This window comes from Diceros bicornis, chromosome 5 (assembly GCF_020826845.1).
Source record: "Diceros bicornis minor isolate mBicDic1 chromosome 5, mDicBic1.mat.cur, whole genome shotgun sequence".
Lineage (NCBI taxonomy): Eukaryota > Metazoa > Chordata > Mammalia > Perissodactyla > Rhinocerotidae > Diceros > Diceros bicornis.
In genome coordinates, this window is record NC_080744.1 from 50,244,786 (window position 1) to 50,266,893 (window position 22,108).

The 22,108-nt window shown below is 38.3% G+C and overlaps 1 protein-coding gene across 2 annotated transcripts in view; it reads left to right on the forward strand.

Moving 5' to 3' along the window:
• Positions 1-22,108, forward strand: part of UNC13C (unc-13 homolog C) — a 590,924-nt gene that overhangs the window by 526,185 nt on the left and 42,631 nt on the right. For both annotated transcript variants that reach the window (XM_058541619.1, XM_058541618.1), the window contains one exon: positions 3,173-3,320. In XM_058541619.1, coding sequence (XP_058397602.1) covers positions 3,173-3,320 — 148 coding nt within the window. The remainder of the gene's footprint in view (positions 1-3,172; positions 3,321-22,108) is intronic.

The window sequence follows — 22,108 nt, forward strand, 5'->3', positions numbered from 1 at the left end:
CCTAGTAGGATTGTCCTCTTTCTCTGGTCCACTGTAGTGAATCATCTACCGGCTGCTGAAGTTAAAAATGGCAGTGCTGATAAACTGCTAAACACCAAAGATGTCACTTCTTTGGAAGCCTTTACTGACTCCTTCCCCCAATAGAATTGTATGCCACCCTCATTATCTGTATTTTCAAATCATTTTCCTTATACCTGCAGCATATTATTGGAGTCATTTGTTGATATTTTGGTTACATTTCCTGCTAGATTATAATCCCTTTAAGAATAATCTCTGGGCCTCTTTTGCTTGATAACCTTGGCATCCAGCACAAAGCCTGGCTCATGATACAGGTTTAATAAATATTTGTTAAGGGACAGAGGGAGAGAGAACAGGCAGGAAGGCAGACCCCACCACTGATGCTGTCAGGGTGAGCCAAAGGCCCATGGTCCTGTCCTCACAAATTCGACAGTAAAAATTATAGTCATTCTTATGAATGCTGTCACGGTGCTGCTTTATATGCACTGTTAAAGAACATTTTTTTAATATGCAAAGTGCTTGGCCTTTAGTAAGCAACTGATCATTCTTTTTTCTTTTTTCTGAGGAAGATTGGCCTTGAGCTAACATCTGTTGCCAATATTCCTCTTCCTTTTTTCTTTTTTCTCCCCAAAGCCCCAGTACATAGTTGTATATCCTAGTTGTAGGTCCTTCTAGTTCTTCTATATGGGACACCACCTCAGCATGGCTTGATGAGTGGTGAGTAAGTCCGCGCCCAGGATCCGAACCAGCAAACCTCGGCCACCGAAGCAGAACACACGAACTTAACCACTACACCACTTGGCCAGCCCCAAGAACAGTTTTTAAAAGAAAATATGATTGTGACATTCATGCGATTAAAAAACTTGTCAAAAATGTTATTTAACTCATCAGTTAATGAGGGAAACACTAAGCTCTCACAGCTGGCTCAAAGGAGAATTCCAAGAACTACACGTAAGGATAAGCAATAAGGAAAGCCGAAATAAATTTACAAATAGAAGCAAAACAGACCGATCCACAGAACAATAATCAGTTGCATCCCACCAGAAATAATTAATTTGCATTTCTATGGACAAGAGTCTTTTACATTATTATCCATTTTCTACAATTTACAGAGTTTTAAATAGCTCAAACAATGAAAAACAAAGATAACCCAGATGGGTACACTAGACAGACCACACACTAATCATTTTTGCCCATTTTAAAGTCTTTCACAATTTTTCCTGACAACTCTCAGTAGTCCCAAGAGATGGCAAAACGTCATTTTAGCTGCTGATTCTTGTTCTTCTTTTTATTATAATCTCCTAGCACTTATTCTCAGGTTTGATAAGACTGAGGCTTGTCTGAGAAACATTGAGAGGCAGAATGCGTTCCCTTGCAGAGCCCCTGCCTGTTCCTGATTCAGTTTATCCCACTGCTCTTTAGAAGTAGGGTGAGTTATTTCATCTGATGGCTCCTTGGATCATTATGTAAACAGACCTTCAGAGAGCACCCAACCGCTCCTCCAGGAGAAACAGTCTAGTCCAGGCTAAACCTGCCCCTCTCAGTATAGTCATTTAATATCTTCCACCTTACATATCAAACCATGTTTCTTGAAGAAAGGAACTATTATAGGTTTTTGCACCCACCAGGGCACCTGAAACAATTCTGGATTAGTAGTAGTCAATAAACACTTTCTACATATGAAAATATTTTAACATTTTAAAATATTTAAACATTCAAAATATGTAAAATAAAAGAAGATCAAGGTGTAGAATATTTTAAATATTGTATCTTTGCCATCTCTTAAAAAGTAATAAAAAGCTTTTCCCATTCTTATACGCCTCCTCTTCATAACCATTGGTACCTTTTGGCACAAGTTTGGCACTGCACCCAGCTAGAATCAGTCAATGGAATTTTAAGTGGCCATAGGTTTTTCTCCTTGGAGTGTCTACAATTGTAGCAGTCTTTCTTCACACTACATCCCCGTCACCTATTTTCTCTGGCATATGCCCTGAATCTTCTCTACATTGCACTCTTTGAAAGTGAACAGATGCCTACAAATGCCCAGAATATTTCTCTGCATCTCCCCTTGCATAGGGGAGAAAATTAAGATAATTAAGATTTTTCAGTTCACTCAATTGTTTTACCTCAGAAATTTTTAAGGAGTGGGATAGAGGGATGACACATATCCGTTTAAAAGAGTGTATCAGAATCATTTGTTGAGCTTTTTCAAAATATGTCATTCTGTGAGAGTCATAGATCACAGTGAACCAGGTTGCAAAGAGTGTGTAGTTTAGCACTGTTGGCACAGGGGGAGAGAGAACCATTTATCTAACCTTAACAGAATATGGCAAATATGTTATCATCTACAACTGGTTGGGGAAAAAAATCCTTAGTTTTATCACATATCTGTAGATATTCTGCCTTCCAAAATGGTGTCTGTGCATAATACTTGCAGCAGGAGACATGCTAACATCCCTCAATCACAATATTTATTGTCAAAGAGCCTGCATCTTCTGTATTGCCTTACCTATAAATATCGTAATGTTTTGAGTTTGTGGGAAGACAATAGCAAAAATCAAAACAAAACAAAAGCTCTACGTTTTATTACATTTATCAGACACAAGATTCAGGGGTTAAGGACAACTCTGCATCTTCAGGCTGACTGTCTATATCTTGTGTGATTAGAGCATAGGGAAGACAGAGCAGCGGGCACATGGCCTAGAATCGCAAACTAGTATCTGGAAAATATGTGACCAGAAGCTATCTTCTTTGTGAAATTTTGATAACTCTGCATATTTTTCTCATGCTCTGGAAACAGAAGTCAATAACTGAGTTGATGATTATTCTCTAAACCTGTCATTTTACAAGCATTCTGACCACTGCCTCTTCATGATCCCATTTGCTTAACTAAAGTCTGGAATGAGAAGAAAAGTCTTAAGCTTCAAGGATCTGGGGTCTGTGACATAGAGCATCATTTCAATGATATTGAGGGAACCGGAATTACATGATGATGACTTAGCAATGGGCACATGGTAGCATTATTCTTTATATCTACCTTGTGTCGATCATATTGTATTATTCCATTTGAGCTTCACTATTACAGCAATAAAATCCCTCCTCCAATACTTCTTTCTAAATGCCTCTGCTTACACTACTATTTTTTTCTTTCTAGCAATACTTTCATGCAGGAGGAAGTGGCCTGAAGAAGAATTTCCTGGAGAAAAGCCCAGATCTTCAGTCTCTGAGATATGCTCTCAGTCTTTATACCCAAACTACTGATGCCTTGATAAAGAAATTCATAGACACTCAAACCTCACAGAGTAAGTAACACATTGGATGTGAAAATAAAGTAAACTGAAAACAACTGAAATTAAACTTAAGAGTTATTATAAATAGTAATAATTTTCACTATGATAAATTAAAGCATCAATAAGAATGGAGGATTATGGTTAATAGAAAATTACCAAATATTTTTAGCACTACTCGTGAATTATGATTTTATAAATAATTTCAATAACACTGGGTTATGCTTAATGCGAAAACTGTATGGAATGGTTGACTCGTTGGTGATTCTAACTCCAGAAATTTTAGTAAAACCTAGTTTTGAATATCCATCACTGGGATATTATCTTCAATTCAGTACAAAAGATTCAGTATTTGCTGGTCTTGGCAACTTCCGAAATGTGAGAATAATTCCCAAATCCTGACTTCAAATATAAAATGTCCTGCTCTAGTGTTTCCGGAAATCTCATTTTATTCTAATTTTCTATGAGAAAAATTCTAACTTTTACTTTGAAACAGGCCAAGAGGCAAGTATTTTATTGGAAACTCAGATCTATTTCATGTGGCAAAGTTCCCACCTCATAAGCTTCTAGGATATTACTGTTAAGACACCTTTCTTTCAAGTTGCTTTTTGATTTATTATATTTTGGTAATTACATGCATTTAATATCTGGCATTTCTGAGAAATTATTGAAAATGTCGGTATGAGTCAAAAGAGCCAAATGCAGGCTCAAATTGCACCAGAGAAATAATAAAAATAAATAGGAGGACATTGTCTTCATTCATGAGAGATGCTCAGAAAAGAAAGCATACAGATTTTTTTTTTTTCCTGTGATGAAAATACTCCAGACTAGTCTTTGTTTCTTCATGGATATTTTAATGTTTCTAACCATATCAAAGATAATTCCACAGTAGGTGCTAGGCCTGTCTTTAACACTTGGTGCTTTCTGATAATGTCCAATTAAATGCTACAAATGCTCCTTTTAATGTGATATGCAAACCCAGATTACACCTTGGGATGGTTCCAGGAAGGAGAAAAAATTTGAGCTCATAAGGGGTTGTCAAGAGATACAGAAATATTCAAAACATTACTCTCAAAATTCATGATCCCTCAAGGTTTTCTGAATTTTATAAATATGAATGCAATTCTAATACATCATATAGTGTTGTAGCTTTATTCCCAGAGAATGTGAGTGTATAAAATCTTTGCTTTGCTTTTATGGGTTATACATTTATGTGTGTATGCACACACACATGCAGCCCATGTTTTAGCATAGATGTCACACCAAAAGACTACATAGGTACGTCAATTTTGGTATATGGAATTTGGCACATGTATTTATTTTTTATTGTATGTGTTGTACAGCAACATTAAAAACATATGGGGGGAAAATAAGAGGATCCATAATCCCAATAACCCCCTGACTTAACATGACTTATTTTAGTCTTGGTCTCTCTTTTTCTTTTTTGCTCCCCTTTTGTGGCTCTTTCTGAGTAAGCAATTTTTTAAATTTTTGCGTAACTGAAATTGGCAGAATATCGATCTGAAACGGCTTTGCATTTTCAACCAAACTCTGTGGAAACTATTTCCATCTCCTTCTTACCTACTTCATCATCCCCCCCAAATGCCCCAAGCCAGGCATGATTGGGCCCAAAAGACCTGAGGTGTGAGGGGAGCTTGATGGGCCCTTTTCTCCCCCTCCCTGCCCTCTTCTAGATCCCTCTCTGCTTCAGAGTTTTGGTGCAGAAACTGAAGGGGAGGAGGAAGATATCTTCAATGTCCCTTGTATCAAAATTCTGGCTTTTCTGAGAAGCCCTCCTATCTGTTCGGCTCCCTGGTGAGTGGAATCTGGTCCAGGTCCCTTCAGGGACCCCTCAGAGACTGCCTCCCGCAGAGCATACCATAGATTCTTGCTCCTTGAATATCTGCTCCTAGAGGCCAGCCCTGTGGAATGATGTCCCAGCAAGAAGGCTGAAGCCCAGCTTCCTCTTGTGGGGCCACTTGAGCTCATATATTCTTTCCATGGGGTGATGATGGGGGCTTCACTGTCACCTGCCGTCTCTCTACAATTCTCCTCTCCACCTACTCTAATAGGTGTTTTTATACCTCCAAATTGAAGGAGGGGGGAAGGGAGGAATACCAGTGCCTAATATAATATAACCATTGTTCAATCAAAAGTGGAGGCAAGCCAAATTCTCATCAGTTAATGGATGCAGGATTTCTGAGTTTATATTCACTCCCTCTCTTCTTCTAATTCTATCACAATCCCATTGCAATATTCATTACCAAAGACTGAATAAAAATGTTAGGCAGTAACACTATATCCTTTATAAAATACCGAGGGAAAGGAGAGATGATAAGATGAAAATTAGCTGAATAATAGAATTATTTATGACATGACCCAAAAGAAAATATAGTAGAGGACACATCTTCATTTCTCTTACAGACTCTAAAGTCATGGTTTGTCTATGACTTCCAGATGCCCCCGTCCAGTCCATGTTCCCTCTGGCTTCAAAGCAGCCTCAGCTTCCAAGGTTCTTTAACTGACAGAGAAACATGGAAAAGTTGAATTCTTGAGGGTCTGACTTATATGGGGTGCTATACTCTCCTACTAACATTTGACACTGGATGCCTTGAAAGAGAAGAACTTGGGTTCCACGCTTGGAGTCCTTTGGTACTCTTCCTTGCAGATGAGCGTTTACAGTTAATAGTAGGATCAACTATGCCCTTTTTGTACCTTTTATCCTGGGAGCATGAAGAGTCCAAAATGACCAAATGAAGTCTCAGTTTCCAGTGTAAATATTGTTGCAATTATTCAATTTTTAGGACTTAACACCAAATACCTGTGAATATTTATTGTATTTAATTTTTGTTTATCTAACTTATATTTTGTTAATACAATTTTAAAAGATTATATTGGTGTTAAAAGACCAAACTAGTGTTTATATTTAAATATAAAATTTGAAATATAAGCTAGTACCGCATACTGCAAATCTCTGCCAGTTTCTGCCTAAGGAGCCACAGAAGCAAGCTTAGCCCCATTCCGGGTAAGCCAGCCTGTCAGAGAGTTAATGCCCCAGGAAGCAGCCCTCAACCAGTAAAGACAGGAAGTTAGCAAATTAAAAAAAACAGACTTCAGCTTCCTCAGTCAGGACAGCTCTGATGTGTGTTCTATATGAACTCCAGAGTTCCCCTGTGAGATGGAGCTCCTGTTGTGCTCAGAGGGATTCTTTGCCAGGTAGACCATTACCCTTGGTGCTTGGCTCAGGTTCTGCATCTGGGGGAACCCAAACTCAGGGTCACACTGCTACAAAGTGGGGAGCCAGGTTCTAATTCACCTAGTCTAGATCTCGATTCTCTGCTTTTAACCATTGTGTGTACATCTTCTTGACGGTAAGTATAATGGCCAAATGCCCTGAATGAATATTTCCCCGTCACTTGAGCTTTTTCTCTCATGATTTCTTATTACAGAACTAATTAATGAAATTCAACTTATAAATAAGTAAACATTATTTGGAAAAAAAAATTATATGTTTCATTTACCTTATGATCAATAAAACACAAAGTGATTTTTTTTGTCTCCTTAATTTCTAATTCATACAATAGAGGGAAATTATTGTTTATAACAACATTAAATCGTTATGCAAGTGTTTAATCCATCTATGTGTTGTGTGAAAGGACTTAGGGTCCTTTAGAATCTGTGTGCTTTTTAAAGCATTCATGTTCTACTTTTACTCTCATAAAATCTTCCCTTACTCCATTTTCTTCTTTCCCTGTCTTTTGTTAAAATTTTCTTTCTTATCTCTTTCTCTTTTCTGTTTTTTCCCTTGTCTGTGTTAGAAAATTAACTGTAACATTAAATGTAAGGGAAAAAACAAATGACAGTTATTTGAATTATTTTTTTACTATCTTCAAATTGAAAGATATAGTTTCCTTTAAAATATTTTTCTTTTAATTCAGCTTTTTTATAAATGGGTTTATAAGTATAGGAAAACCTGCTGTATCTTGCTCACTTATTCTCTCTTTTCCTCCTCTCCTTTTTTTTTTTTCTTGCTCCTTTCTTGTTTTCACCTTGCTTTCCTCCTTCTTTGTTCTTTTTTTGGAATAGATTTAGATGTCATCTTTCTCTAGTAGTTAAAAAAAAAAAAAAGAAAAGAAAAACTACAAGGGATTGAGTCCCATTAGAAATTTATGAACCACAGAGTTCAAATGAGATCTATCAATCTGGAAAAACACTGTCTTGTCTCCTCTATCTATCGCAAACGTTGAAAAATAAACAAATCAAAATGGATATAGAATTATTCTTAAGTCCTCAAGTAAAACTGAGAGTTCAGTGTATAAGAGCAGCATGTTTATTATTCTAGCAATGTACTGCAGTAATAAAACACCATCTTACTCTACATTCAGTTTACAAATATTTACTGAGCATCACCCCTGAACAAAGTCTCATACAGTGAGGCAGTTATTCAAACCTGAATAATTGTATGTACACCAGTTGCTCTAATACGTTAGTTCGCAAGCAGGGGTGATTTTGTCCCCCCAGGGACACTGGGCAGTATCTGAAGAGCTTTGCTTGTCACATCTGGGATTGGTGGTCATTTTACTGGTACGCTAGTGGGTGGAGACCAGGGAAGCTGCTACAGATCCTGCAGTGCACAGGACAGCTTCCTAAAACAAAAGTTATCTGGTTCCAAATAGCAATAGTGCCGAGGTTGAGACACCCTGCTCTAATACTAGACTGAAAGTGAGAAGTGATGTCATGTAGATCATGTTAGAAAAGGGGAAAATTTGGCTTGAAAGGATAGGAAAGGCAGAAGGGTGAGTGTGTAAACTGAGTCATGAGAAGGTAGAAAGAGAAAGGTGTTCTGGATGCAGAAACTGTTCAGGAAAGAATATACTTGTAGTCTTAATTTTAAAATCCTGATATGTATCCACAGCATATTTTTATTACAAAAAAGTGTCTATTTTGCTTTTAAAACAAAATTCACCATGCCACCACCTATTTTTGATAAATAGATGTACTTAAAAGTGCCTTAAGTTTCCCTGCACCATTAAAATATACTTAAAGACTGTGGTAGGTTTTGTGTAACATTATTAAGAATTATTTTAATATTTGTAGTAATTATCACATATTCTTCCAAGTTGACCCAATGGTTTAAATTGGGTAGTTAGCTTGAAAAATTATGGGTTTTTTTTGTTGTTGTTTCTCAAGCATGTGTTACTTACAGTTTTAGAAGCTGGTACAAAATTCATTTCTTGTATCTTGATTACAATATTTATCATCAAAAATAAAAAAAGCTTTTCTAACAGCTATTTCATTATACCCAAGGCTCTTTGAATATTTCATGCAGTAGCAGACAGTGAAAATGTATAAAACTTTAACATATTAAGTAGAGTTTTTTCAATGAATAACACAATTTACAATGAGACATAGAAGGATCGATCAATTGCTGAGCTATCCTGTGTTATATTCTGCTTCCTTACCTGAGCTTTTTAATAAAGAGAGAAACTGAATCTCAAAAGTTTTACAGATAAAAGGGATATTTTGTGTCTAAGTTACAACTGGCTCATAAAGAAAAAATATATTCTATTTTTAATGACTCTATGAATTAAAATGTATGATATGAAATGTTTTTATTCTATGGTCGTCATCTTTTTAACTTTTTATGAGCAAAATCTTTGAGTCTCTGCTTATTTGAAGTTTCCTAAAATTTAAATCAGATCCTTTTGGTCATTTTAATGATTGTTTCCTGCTAAAGTGGAGTATAGTATATTTTAATTTGAAATGGAAATCAGATAGCTACTGATTCGCCTTTTAGAATCCATGAATATACTGCAATACATTCGTTATATATGAAGCATTAATTGTGTCTAATTATGTTCTTCAAACTATAGAAGATATGTCCATAAGTAGAAAGAAACCTCTTTCTGAAATGGTTCACAGTGAAAAGGGTCTCTTCTTACCAGAAATGTAGAAGAACTTAAACATTAATAATAGTTAGTTGGCAGAAGATTAGCATCAAAATAAAGGAACGCGCTTTGGGGCCAAGGTCCACAGCTGAAATTTCAACTGGAGGCCACTTATGGGAGAAAATGCTGACGAATGTCTTTAGCTTACGTGGGGAAGTAACATTAAAATCCACTTGGCCATCTTCAATCTAATACTAATTTGAAAGCATATTCAGAAGTGGTTTCTCATATTAGCTGATAAGCCTTTGAGAAATAACTAGAGATCCAGAATCCCATCCAACAGCTCTATGCCACCGTCTTATCCCCGGGACAGTGGGATTCCATCAGCTAGCACTGCCTTCCAAGACAAGAGGTTAGCATATCTTAGAGGTGTAAGTGGAAAAATGGAGGAGAATTTATGAAGTTTGGCCCTTCAAATGTGATAGTTGGTCTGATGACATTCAAAACTGGATGAGGCTCTTCAGTGCAGTCAAAAAGCTATACCCAAATAACTTTAATAGATGTGGTGATGCAATACAGTTCTGAGCACACTGAATCCTTTCCCAAAGTAGAAATGGCAAGTGTTAGATAAGGTTACAGTAGTGCTGAAAAATACCGTGTCCCAAGCAAGTTGTCTACCCCTTTGCTACTCCTCTCAATAAGCCTGCGGGGCCAGTAACATTATCCACACTTCTCAGGTTAAGAACCTGAGTCACAAATAGATTAAGAAACTGGCCAAAGTCATGTAGATAAGTGACAGAGACAACACCCTTTCCACTATCTCACACTTATTTTAATCAGCAAAGAAATCAGAATGTATTATTGTTACTTCCTACAAAGGTCATGCTTTCTTCTCCCTAGTTTTGAATAATTGAGTTTACTTTATCCTCCTTACTTTTCATGTTAGTATAACTAAATCTTCGTTCTGTTCAGGAGATAATCTTTAGTTGATATATATATATATATTTTTTTTTTTTTTTCTTTTTTTAATGTCAGCAACAAACTCTGTCCCCAAACTTCTAGCTTCTTCCTTGGCTTCCCAGTTTCCTCATTCTGGCTCCAGTTACTGGACGTGCTCAGTAACATCATGGTTCTTAAACATCCAGAATTACCCTTACTTGAGTTTCTTCTATCTGTTTGTTATTGATACCCTGACTGATAGGAAGGAAAATCTTTATGGCTTTGCTAGGTTTTTTTTCCATGCCGACTCGCCTTCATTTTGATCCATCAAAAATTAACGTTAAAATAATCAAGTCAAACATCAGAATAATTCTCTTTGGAGTGAGGGAAAACATCACATTTTAATGACTGAGCTGTGCAGAATGAACTAAAGAGTCTACTAGCTTTTCACTCATAGGAATATTTTCATTACACTCTGGCCAGGGCATCAAAATCCCAGATCCCACTTTGTCATAATGCAGTTTATCTTGCCCAGCATCTCCTCTTCTCTGGAAACCTGAAGTCCAATTGAGACAACCAGGAGTCATTCGTGAAATCACTTGCAAAATTTGAGAGCCCTCACAGCACAGAATAAGCAGGTGTTTGCTGTATGATGTCACGCAGTGGGAAAATTATTGTTCTTGGTGCACTAATCTAAGTGTATATATTTCTAGGTTAGAACAGGTGTACTTTCATTATTGTTTCATTCTTTTTGTTTTTTGGCATGAATAGTTGAGAGATTTTTTTTCCATAACACTCTCCTTTTAAATCAACAAGCATGTGTGTTTGTGATGCATCTTTTCATTTCTCAGTTGGTTGAGAACCAGATCTTATTCCAAGGCCATGCCCAATATCAGTGGTATTAAAACCCTGTTTTCTTACTTAAAGTGGTTTAAGTCTGTTACTTGTCTCTCAAAGGCTAACACTGGGTTCAGTAATCCTGAAAGTAATGTATATATTTTTCTAAAATTAAACAAAAAAATTTAAAATTAAAATTATTTTGTTTCTAAAACAAACAAAACAAAAAAAAACCCCTGGACATTTGGCATCACATTCGAAGAGCTAACTAATAACCACTCACACTTGCAGTTTACTACAGTTTATAGGCATCCCCAAATACCTTTTTCTCACTTGAGTCTCAGAAAAACCCTGCAAAGTCACACAGAGGTCTTTGGATTATCGGTCTGATATACCACATTGCCTCTGGGTGCTCTTTTGAGACGGTCATTTCACCCAACAACAGTAGATGCCATTGAAGTGATTGGAGCAAGGGTGCAGTGTGGGAAAAAGATCGCAGGGAGATAAGACAGAAGCAGCCAGAGAAGCTGGAGGCTGGGCTGCTGGGAATAGCGATGGAGAGATGTGGGCAGAGTCAAGATATAGTTCAGCAGTACAATAGGCAAGGGCTAATGAAACCAATCTTGTTAAATTCATAAATTTCTGTTATAGGATTCTAAAATAAAGTAACATTTACTTCTGTGTGGGGAAATTATGGTGGATTTTTTTTACACCTGCTTATAACTTTCTGCACTTTCAAATTACCCAAAAATTTCCAGGTATTTCTTTTTGAATCATAATTTTCTTTTAAAAAGAAATATGAAGAACACACTTTACTCTGCAAAGTAAATTAGTTTAATTGAATAACAATGTGTAATTAATTTAAAGTGGCAGATTTTTTTTTTAAGTTTTTTGTTTATTGCAATAACATTGGTTTATAACATTGTAAAAATTTCAGGTGTACATCATTGTACTTCTATTTCTGCATAGATTACATCATGTTCACCACCAAAATACTAATTACAACCCATCACCACACACATGTACCGAATTAGCCCTTAAACCCTCCTTCCTCCCCCCTTCCCCTCTGGTAACCACCAATCCAATCTCGGTCCCTATGTGTTTGTTTATTGTTGTTATTATCTACTACTTAATGAAGGAAATCATACAGTATTTGACCTTCTCCCTCTGACTTATTTCACTTTGCCTTATACCCTCAATGTCCATCCATGTTGTCACAAATGGCTGGATTTCATCGTTTCTTATGGCTGAGTAGTATTCCATTGTGTATATATACCACATCTTCTTTATCCATTCGTCCCTTGATGGGCACTTAGGTTGCTTCCAAGTCTTGGCTATTGTGAATAACACTGCAATGAACACAGGGGTGCATGTACCTTTACAAATCGGTGTTTTCAAGTTCTTTGGATAAATACCCAACAGTGGAATAGCTGGATCATATGGTAGTTCTATCCTTGATTTTTTGAGGAATCTCCATACTGTTTTCCATAGTGGCTGCACCAGTTCGCACTCCCACCAGCAGTGTATGAGAGTTCCCTTCTCTCCACATCCTCTCAAACACATGTTGTTTCCTGTCTTGTTAATTATAGCCATTCTGACGGGCATGAGGTGATATTGTAGTTTTGATTTGCATTTCCCTGATAGTTAGTGATTTTGAACATCTTTTCATGTGTCTGTTGGCCATCTGTACATCTTCTTTGGAGAAATGTCTGTTCAGGTCTTTTGCCCATTTTTTAATTGGGTTGGTAGTTTTTTTGTTGGTGAGATGCATGAGTTCTTTATATATTTTGGAGATTAAGCCCTTATCAGAAGTATGGTTTGCAAATATCTTCTCCCAATTGTTATGTTGTCTTTTTGTTTTGTTGATGGTTTCCTTTGCTGTGCAGAAGCTTTTTAGTTTGATGTAGTCCCATTTGTTTATTTTTTCTATTGTTTCTCTTGCCCAGTCAGACGTGGTGTTTGAAAAGATGTTGCTAAGACTGATGTCGAAGAGCATACTGCCTATGTTTTCTTCTAGAAGTTTCACAGTTTCAGGTCTTACATTCAAGTCTTTAATCCATTTGGAGTTAATTTTTGTGTATGGTGTAAGGTAAGGGTCTACTTTCATTTTTTTGCATATGGCTATCCAGTTTTCCCAACACCATTTGTTGAAGAGACTTTCTTTTCCCCAATGTATGTTCTTGGCTCCTTTGTCAGAGATTAGCTGTCCATAGATGTGTGGGTTTATTTCTGGGCTTTCGATTCTATTCCATTGATCTGTGTGTCTGTTTTTGTGCCAGTACCATGCTGTTTTGGTTACTATAGCTTTGTAGTATATTTTGAAATCAGGGAGTGTGATACCTCCAGCTTTGTTCTTTTTTCTCAGGATTCCTTTAGCTATTCGGGGTCTTTTGTTGTTCCATATAAATTTTAGGATTCTTTGTTCTATTTCTGTGAAAGATGTTGTTGGAACTTTGATAGGGATTGCATTAAATCTATAGATGGCTTTAGGAAGTATGGACATCTTAACTATGTTAATTCTTCCAATCCAAGAGCACGGAATATCTTTCCATTTCTTTGTGTCTTCTTCAATTTCTTTCAGAAATGTTTTATAGTTTTCGGTGTACAGATCTTTCACCTCTTTGGTTAAGTTTATTCCTAGGTATTTTATTCTTTTTGTTGAGATTGTAAATGGGATGGTATTCTTAATTTCTCTTTCTGCTACTTCGTTGTTAGTGTACAGAAATGCAACTGATTTTTGTATGTTGATTTTGTATCCTGCAACTTTACCATATTCGTTTATTACTTCTAAAAGTTTTCTGGTGGATTCTTTAGGGTTTTCTATATATAAAATTATGTCATCTGCAAATAGTGACAGTTTCACTTCTTCCTTTCCAATTTGGATCCCTTTTATTTCTTTCTCTTGCCTGATTGCTCTGGCTAGGACTTCCAGTACTATTTTAAATAGGAGTGGTGACAGTGGGCATCCTTGTCTGGTTCCTGTTCTTAGAGGGATAGCTTTCAGTTTTTCACCATTGAGGATGATATTAGCTGTGGGTTTCTCATATATGGTCTTTATTATGTTGAGGTTCTTTCCTTCTATACACATTTTATTCAGAGTTTTTATCATAAATGGATGCTGTATCTTGTCAAATGCTTTCTCTGCATCTATTGAGATGATCATGTGATTTTTATTCTTCATTTTATTAATGTGGTGTATTACGTTGATTGATTTGCGAATGTTAAACCATCCCTGCATCCCTGGAATAAATCCCACTTGATCATGGTGTATAATCTTTTTAACGTATTGTTGTATGCGATTTGCTAGTATTTTGTTGAGGATTTTTGCATTGATGTTCATCAGTGATATTGGCCTGTAATTTTCTTTTTTTGTGTTGTCCTTGTCTGGTTTTGGTATCAGGGTAATGTCAGCTTCGTAGAATGAGTTAGGGAGCTTCCCCTATTCCTCAATTTTTTTTTTTTTTTTTTTTTTGAGAAGGATAGGTATTAAGTCTTCTTTGAATGTTTGGTAGAATTCACCAGGGAAGCCGTCTGGTCCTGGACTTTTATTTTTGGGGAGGTTTGTGATTACTGTTTCGATCTCCTTACTGGTGATTGGTCTATTCAAATTCTCTACTTCTTCCTGATCCAGTTTTGGAAGGTTGTATGATTCTAAGAATTTATCCATTTCTTCCAGGTTGTCGAATTGGTTGGCATACAGTTTTTCATAATATTCTCTTATAATCTTTTGGATTTCTGAGGTGTCTGTTGTAACCTCTCCTCTTTCATTTCTGATTTTACTTATTTGTGCCTTCTCTCTTTTTTTCTTGGTGAGTCTAGCTAAAGGTTTGTCAATTTTGTTGATCTTTTCAAAGAACAAGCTCTTGGTTTTATTAATTTTTTCTATTGTTTTTTGGTCTCTATTTCATTTATTACTGCTCTGATTTTTATTATTTCCCTTCTTCTACTGATTTTGGGCTTTGTTTGTTCTTCTTTTTCCAGTTCCTTTAGGTGCAGTGTTAGATTGTTTATTTGAGATTTTTCTTGTTTGTTGAGATAGGCCTGTATCGCTATAAACTTCCCTCTTAGAACCACTTTTGCTGTATCCCATAAATTCTGGCATGTCATATTTTCATTTTCATTTGTCTCCAGGTATTTTTTGATTTCTTCTTTGATTTCTTGGTTAACCCAGTCATTGTTCAGTAGCATTTTGTTTAATCTCCACATATTTGTGGCTTTTCTGATTTTCTTCCTATAGTTGATTTCTAGTTTCATACTGTTGTGGTTAGAAAAGATGCTTGGTATTATTTCAATCTTCTTACATTTATGGAGACTTGTTTTGTGGCGTAATATGTGATCAATCCTGGAGAATGTTCCATGTGCCTTTGAAAAGAACGTGTATTCTTCGGTTTTTGGATGGAATGCTCTGTATATATCTACTAGGTCCATCTGTTCTAGTGTGTCGTTTAAGGCCAATGTTTCCTTATTGATCTTCTGTTTGGATGATCTATCCGTTGGTGTAAGTGGAGTGTTAAAGTCCCCTACTATTATTGTGTTACTGTCTATTTCTGTTTTTATGTCTGTTAATAATTGCTTTATATATTTAGGTGCACCTACATTGGGTGCGTAGATATTTACAAGTGTTATATCCTCTTGTTGGATTGTTCCCTTGATCATTATGTAATGCCCTTTGTCTCTTTTTACAGTTTTTGTTTTAAAGTCTATTTTGTCTGATATGAGTACTGCTACCCCAGCTTTCTTTTCATTGCCATTTGCGTGGAGTATCTTTTCCCATCCCTTCATTTTCAGTTTGTGAGTGTCTTTAGGTCTAATGTGTGTCTCTTGTATGCAGCATATATATGGGTGTTGGTGTTTTATCCAATCAGCCACCCTATGCCTTTTAATTGGAGCATTTAGTCCATTGACGTTTAAAGTAGCTATTGATAAGTATGTACTTACTGCCATTTTTTAACTTTTTTTTTTTCTCCGTGTTTTAGTAGTCCTTCTCTGTTTCTTTCTTCTTCTATACAGAATTGATGATGGTCACTTTAGTTTGACCTCTGTCTGAAAGCTCTACTCTTTAACTCCCCTCCTCCCTCCTTTTATGTTTTTGATATCATATCTAACCTCTTTTTTGTGCATTTGTTTCCATTATGTTCTAATCATGGAAATAGATAATTTTTCCTATTTGTGGTCTTCTCTTTTCCCCTTAAATCAGTCCCTTTAACATTTCTTGTAGCACTGGTTTCTTGGTGACAAACTCCTTTAATTTTTGCTTATCTGGGAAAATTTTGATCTCTCCTTCCATTTTGAATGATAACCTTGCTGGGTAGAGTATTCTTGGCTGTAAGTTTTTTCTTTTTAGCACTTTAAATATATCATGCCATTCTCTTCTAGCCTGTAAAGTTTCTGCTGAGAAGTCAGCTGATAGCCTTATGGGGTTTCCTTTGTATGTAACTTGACGTTCTCTTGCAGCTTTTAGGATTCTCTCTTTATCTTTAATTCTGGACATTTTGATTATGATGTGTCTTGGTGTGGGCCTCTTTGGGTTTATCTTGTTTGGGGCTCTCTCTGCTTCCTGTACCTGGATGTCTGTTTCCTTCCTTAGGTTAGGGAAGTTTTCATCGATTATTTCTTGAAATAGATTCTCTGCCCCCTTGTCTCGCTCTTCTCCTTCCGGGACACCTATAACACGGATGGTAGTGTGCTTGATGTTGTCCCAGAGGTCCCTTAGACTGTCCTCACTCTTTTTAATTCTTTTCTCTTTTACCTGTTCACCTTGGGTAATTTCTTCTAGTCTTTCGTCCAGCTCACAGATCTGTTCTTCTGTATCCTCTACTCTGCTTTTGAGTCCCTCTAATGAATTTTTCATTTCCAGTATTGTATTCTTCATTTCTGATTGGTTCTTTTTTATATCTTCCATTTCTTTGTTGACATTCTCACTTGAGTTCATCTATTCTTCTCCCCAGATCAGTGAGCATCCTTAACACTCTTAGTTTGAACTCTCTGTCAGGTAGGTTGCTCATTTCTGTTTCACTTAGTTCCTTTTCTGGGGTTTTTTCCTGTTCCCTTACTTGGAATGTATTCTTTTGCCTCCTCATTTTGCCTCTTTCCCTGTGCTTGTGTCTATGTATTAGGTAGGTCAGCTATGTCTCCTGCTCTTGGATAGGTGATCTTATGTAAGTGATGCCTTAGGAGGCTTCCAGTGTGCTTCCCTCAGTTCTCAATGTTCCAGGGTTGACCCCTGTGTGGGCTACGTGTGTCCTTCTGTTGTGGCCTGTTTGCTCTCCCTGTAGGCGCCCAGGGAGGCTGAGTTATGCTCCTGGCCAGCTGTTGTAATGCTCAGCTGCTTGTAGTTGTTGTGGGCCCTTCAGTCTCTTTATCAGGTGTGGGGAGCCCCAGCACAGTTGGCTGCAAGTTCTAATACCACCTTTGTGTTGCAGTATTTCTTTTAAGTGAGTAGGCCCCTAGCGTGGCAGATTGTTAGGCTCAGGGCCTTACAATTGCTATAAGCCTCTAGCCTATTAGGTCTCTTGTCAGCTCTCTGAGGATAGCAGCTGGGTGGGGCTGGCCTCAGGCACAGGAGCACCCAATTGCTTCAGACTTTGGAAGGTGGGGTAAACCTCCTATGTGGGTCTTTGAGAAGCACAAGTCTTCTGCAGCTGACAAGCCCTGCCACCCACAGGTCCACACACACAGTCAACACAGTCCTGCCCCGTGTGAGTGCCCCGACCTCCCCAAGCGGACCCAGTCTCTCCACAGCGGGAGCCCCACACACTCCGCCACTGCCCCACACCCCCCACCCGCTCCTTGTGCACACCCTGCCCCGCTCAAGTCGGCTCAGTTGCCAGGCTGAAGAGAATCCAGTCACCAATCTATGCAGGCCCACAAGTTGCCTGAGGGCTTGTTGTTGGGTGGGGCCAGTCTCTAGGGTGGGCTGCCTGCCCTGTCTGAGCTGGATTAAATTGGTGCTCTAGTGGGTGGAGCAGACCCTGGGCTAGCAGGCCTCAGGGAGAACTCCAATGGCTTCTGTGTCAGCATGCTCACACCAGGCCACAACAATGCCTGCCGCCAATGTCCCAGTCCCTGGAGAGGTCTCACCCCTCACCGAGATGCACTCAGGGCCTATTAGGTGAGTCTCTTGTCACCAAAGCACTGTGCACCTTTCTTTCTGGTGATTTTAGGATGCTTTCTGAAACGGGTGAGTTTGCGCACGGGCCCTTTAAGAGCCGGTTTTAATGTCTTTGTGAACCGGGTTTTCTGGGGGTGCTCCCCAATGCTTTAGTAGCAGGCAAAGTCAGATATTATGCTGCTGGTCTCGATTTTGCTGGGTCCACAAAATGCCCACAGCGGGGGCGCTCCCCGGCTCAGGGCTCCCCACCTCCAGGGACGCTGCGGACCTGTGAGCTGCTCCCGGAGGCCATGAAGCTGGCGGCTTGTGAAGGCGGCGTTTTTCCTCTCCGGAAGGGAGTCTCTGCCTCTTCCACCTCAGTTAGGATTGTCCGTTGTTGCAGGAGTTCCTCTTATCCAGTTTTCAGTTCTGTCTCAGGGGTAATTTTTCCACGAGTAGTTGTAAATTGGCTGTGTCCATGGGAGGACGTGAGTTCCGAGTCTGCCTACGCCGCCATCTTGACTCCGCCTCTAAAGTGGTAGATTTTAAAGTCTTTCGGGGCCTTGGATTTAAATCTGTGGGCTGGAATAAACAGCCCAATAAAACTTTTTCCTAAGGATTCAAAGGATCTCAGAATTGCTCTGTGGGTAGGAAAATTGTCTGGAGTGAGAACTACACACACACACACACACACATACTATATTCACACACATGTATACATTATACGTGTATATGTAATTTAATAACTTATAAATCTTATTTTATGAAGAAACTTACCAGAGTGATTGTGCAATGCATTCATTAAAATTAAGCAAATGCTAAGTCAATGATAAGACAGGTATTTTCAGACCTGTATAATACTTGCTTATTATAGGTAACTATAATACTCTTTATATTTTTGTTATTGCTGTCATTTTTGTCTTAGGCCTGATTAAAAAGCAAAACAGAGGTTAGAATCACTTGTTTGGCAATTTTGTGGAAATGCTGACAAACTGAGATGTCAGAAAAACATTCTTCAAATCACTGAGTCAAGAAAGCAAAATGCAATACAATTTCTCTGCACTCACTGAGCCGTAACGTCTGTTTTTATGCCCTGAGAATAGGTTTTGTGACCAATGACGTCGGTGGCATTAATTGAAAACTGCAGACAATTGCCTTACAACCTCCATATGCCCTTTTTAACTAACTTCCAAGAAAAGATATGGGATGTTTTCTCCTTCAGTTATCCCTTGGCACTAGAATTTAAGCCTTGTTACTCAGCCTTTGATTTATCTTAGAAAAAGAAACATGAACTGTGTTAAGTGATGTGGAAAAAGCAAATCTAAATCTTTAAAGGTTAGAAGTCAAGCTTGTATAAACCTCTGGCGCAAAAGTCTCTACTAATTTATGGAGAAGAAGGGGCAAGAATTTGATGTGTTGGTTAAGATGGGGGAATGGGGAACCGTATAGTCATAGCCCAAGTGTCTGCTTTACCTATCCCTGGTGGTATGACCTTGAGACAACTCACTTAACCTATCTAAGCCTCAATTTTCCTATCTGTACAATGGATAGCATAATAATTCCTAAGTTCATTGGATTGCTGGGAGGATTAGAATTGGTAATACATGTGAAGCACTTAGCACACAGCAATCTGTTGATGCATGTTAATTCTTATTGCATAATAATTATTATTATTAGATGTACAGTCTAAAAGGTACCTTTCTTCTGCAAACATGAAAAAAGAAGAACTCTCATAGGATGTAGCTAAGCAAGGAGGCTAATGATCATGTGCTCCCCTGTGAGCTGTACCTCCATATTACCAAGAGGTTCTCAGAGTGATTGAGAAATCTATGACACTGACACCTGAAGGATTCACACTGGCAGTTTCTATGAATTTCCTCTCCATACATGCCATGGTTGTCAAATAATCGTATATTTATTGAACATACATCAGGATCTCCTGGTGTGTCAGTCAACTCGGACCACCGTAACAGAATACCATAGACTGGGTGGCTTAAACGACAGAAATTTATTTATTCACAGTTCTGGAGGCTGAAAGTACTGGCCAATTCAGTTTCTAGTGAGAGCCCTCTTCCTGACTTGTAGACAGCTGCCATCTCATGGTGTCTTCACATGGTGGAGAGAGCAAGCAAGCTCTCTGGCATCTCTTCTTATAGGAAAACTAATCCTCTTGGGTCAGGACCGCACTCTTATAATCTCATTTAACCTTAATTACTTTATTAGAGGTCCCATCCCCAAATACAGTCACATTGGAAGTTAGCGCTTCAATATATGAATTTTCCGGGGTTGGGGGTGGGAGGGACACAAGCATTTGATCCATTAACACCTGAGGACTTGTTAGGAATGCAGAATCTTGGGCTTCACCACCAGACCTACTGAGTTAGAAAATCTAGGAATAGGGCCCAAAAATCTGTGTTTTAACCAGCCCTCTGGGTGACTCTGAGCTTGAACCACTAGAGGAAAGAGTCCATAGGGAGGAGTGAAAGGAGGAGAGATGAAAGAAGCAGGTTATGATCAGAATTTGGAGAGCTTTGAATGTCAGGCCCAGGAGTGCGGAGGTTGCTTTGTAGTCAGCGGGACGCCCCAAAGGAGGGAAGTCAAACAGGTTAACAGAAAGCACTGATGCTATGGCATCTGCTCTTGCATAGGAAGGAGGAAAACCTTTTAGAAAACAGTTTTGCAGTTTAAATATTTACAGTCTGAATATAGTAATAGCAGGAATAGACAAGAAGGGATGACTATGAGGAATATCATGAAGGAAGAATCTACAGGTCATTATAAGAAAAGCAAGCAAAGGTACTCAGGTACCTTGTAGATCCCTGCAACCTACCACTAACCAAAATGCGGAAGTGTAGATGGGGAGCTGTGTTGAAGCAAATGGTAAACTCGGTTTTATTTATTTCTGTCAGTGTTAATAGCAGGACAGCCAAGTGACTATGTGCCCTGGGCAGATGGGAGATGTAGTTAAGAGAGCAGTCAGTTCTGAAGCTGTTCAGGAGGTGATTACTGAATCCTGGGGAGTAGGCACAGGCTCTGAGAAAAGGCCCACAGCAAGGGAGGGTCAGCAAAGTCACCGAGCAAGCCCCTAGTCAAGGGAGAGGACTGGCCTCAAAATACAGGGTGACGATCAGGGCAGGGTAAATGTCAGTGCCATTTAAACACTTTTGCTACTAACACTTCAAAAGGTCTCTGAGTCTGAGCACGTCAGAAGGGACATGTTTGTAACTCATTGTGAGTCCTCTGGGTAAATCATTGTGCTTGTGAATAGGGCCAACTAGGAAAAATGTGAATTACAGACATCACTGCTATTAGCCTGGCCCATTGTTAAACAGGGTGACAGCCTTCTGCACCATCTGAAGGAACTAAGGATGTTGGCCCTTTACATGTATTTTAAAAATGTGTGACCTCATTTAGGGTCCCTCATGGTTCTCAAACGTTAGTGCACATTAGAATCCCCTGGAGGGCTTGTTAAAACACAGATTGCTGGACCCCACTCTTAGAGTTTCTGACTCATTAGGTCTAGGGTAGAGTCCAAGAATTTGCATTTATAACAAGTTCCCAGGAGCCACTGATGCTGCTGGTGCAGGAACCACACTTTGAAAACCCTGAAGCCTTACACAGAGGCACTCGCTATAGTGAGTTCTACCTTAGCTAATTCAGGGCAACTTGCTACCTGAGAACTATAATTATAGGCAACTTTTTTAGCAATGCATTTCCAGGCTGAAACCCCTACATGAAAGGAGCACTTGAAAAGCATAAGAGCAAAGTATGGAGTTAATAAAAATGTACTTTTCCAAATGAAAGCATGTGTTTTACAGTCTCAAAGGAAGAATTTTATGTAGACTGCACCCCCAAAAAAACAAAAAAACTGAAAAGTAAAATAAAGGAAGGCCTTTATGAAAGAAAAGCAAAAAAAACTTTCATGCTTACCAAAGTTGACATTCAGGCCTACATATTTTCTTCACGTTCTTCTATTTTAGCTTTCACTTAAAATAATATTGCCTTTTTACATAAAATAGAAGAGACTAAAAACTTGATTTCTGCCTGTT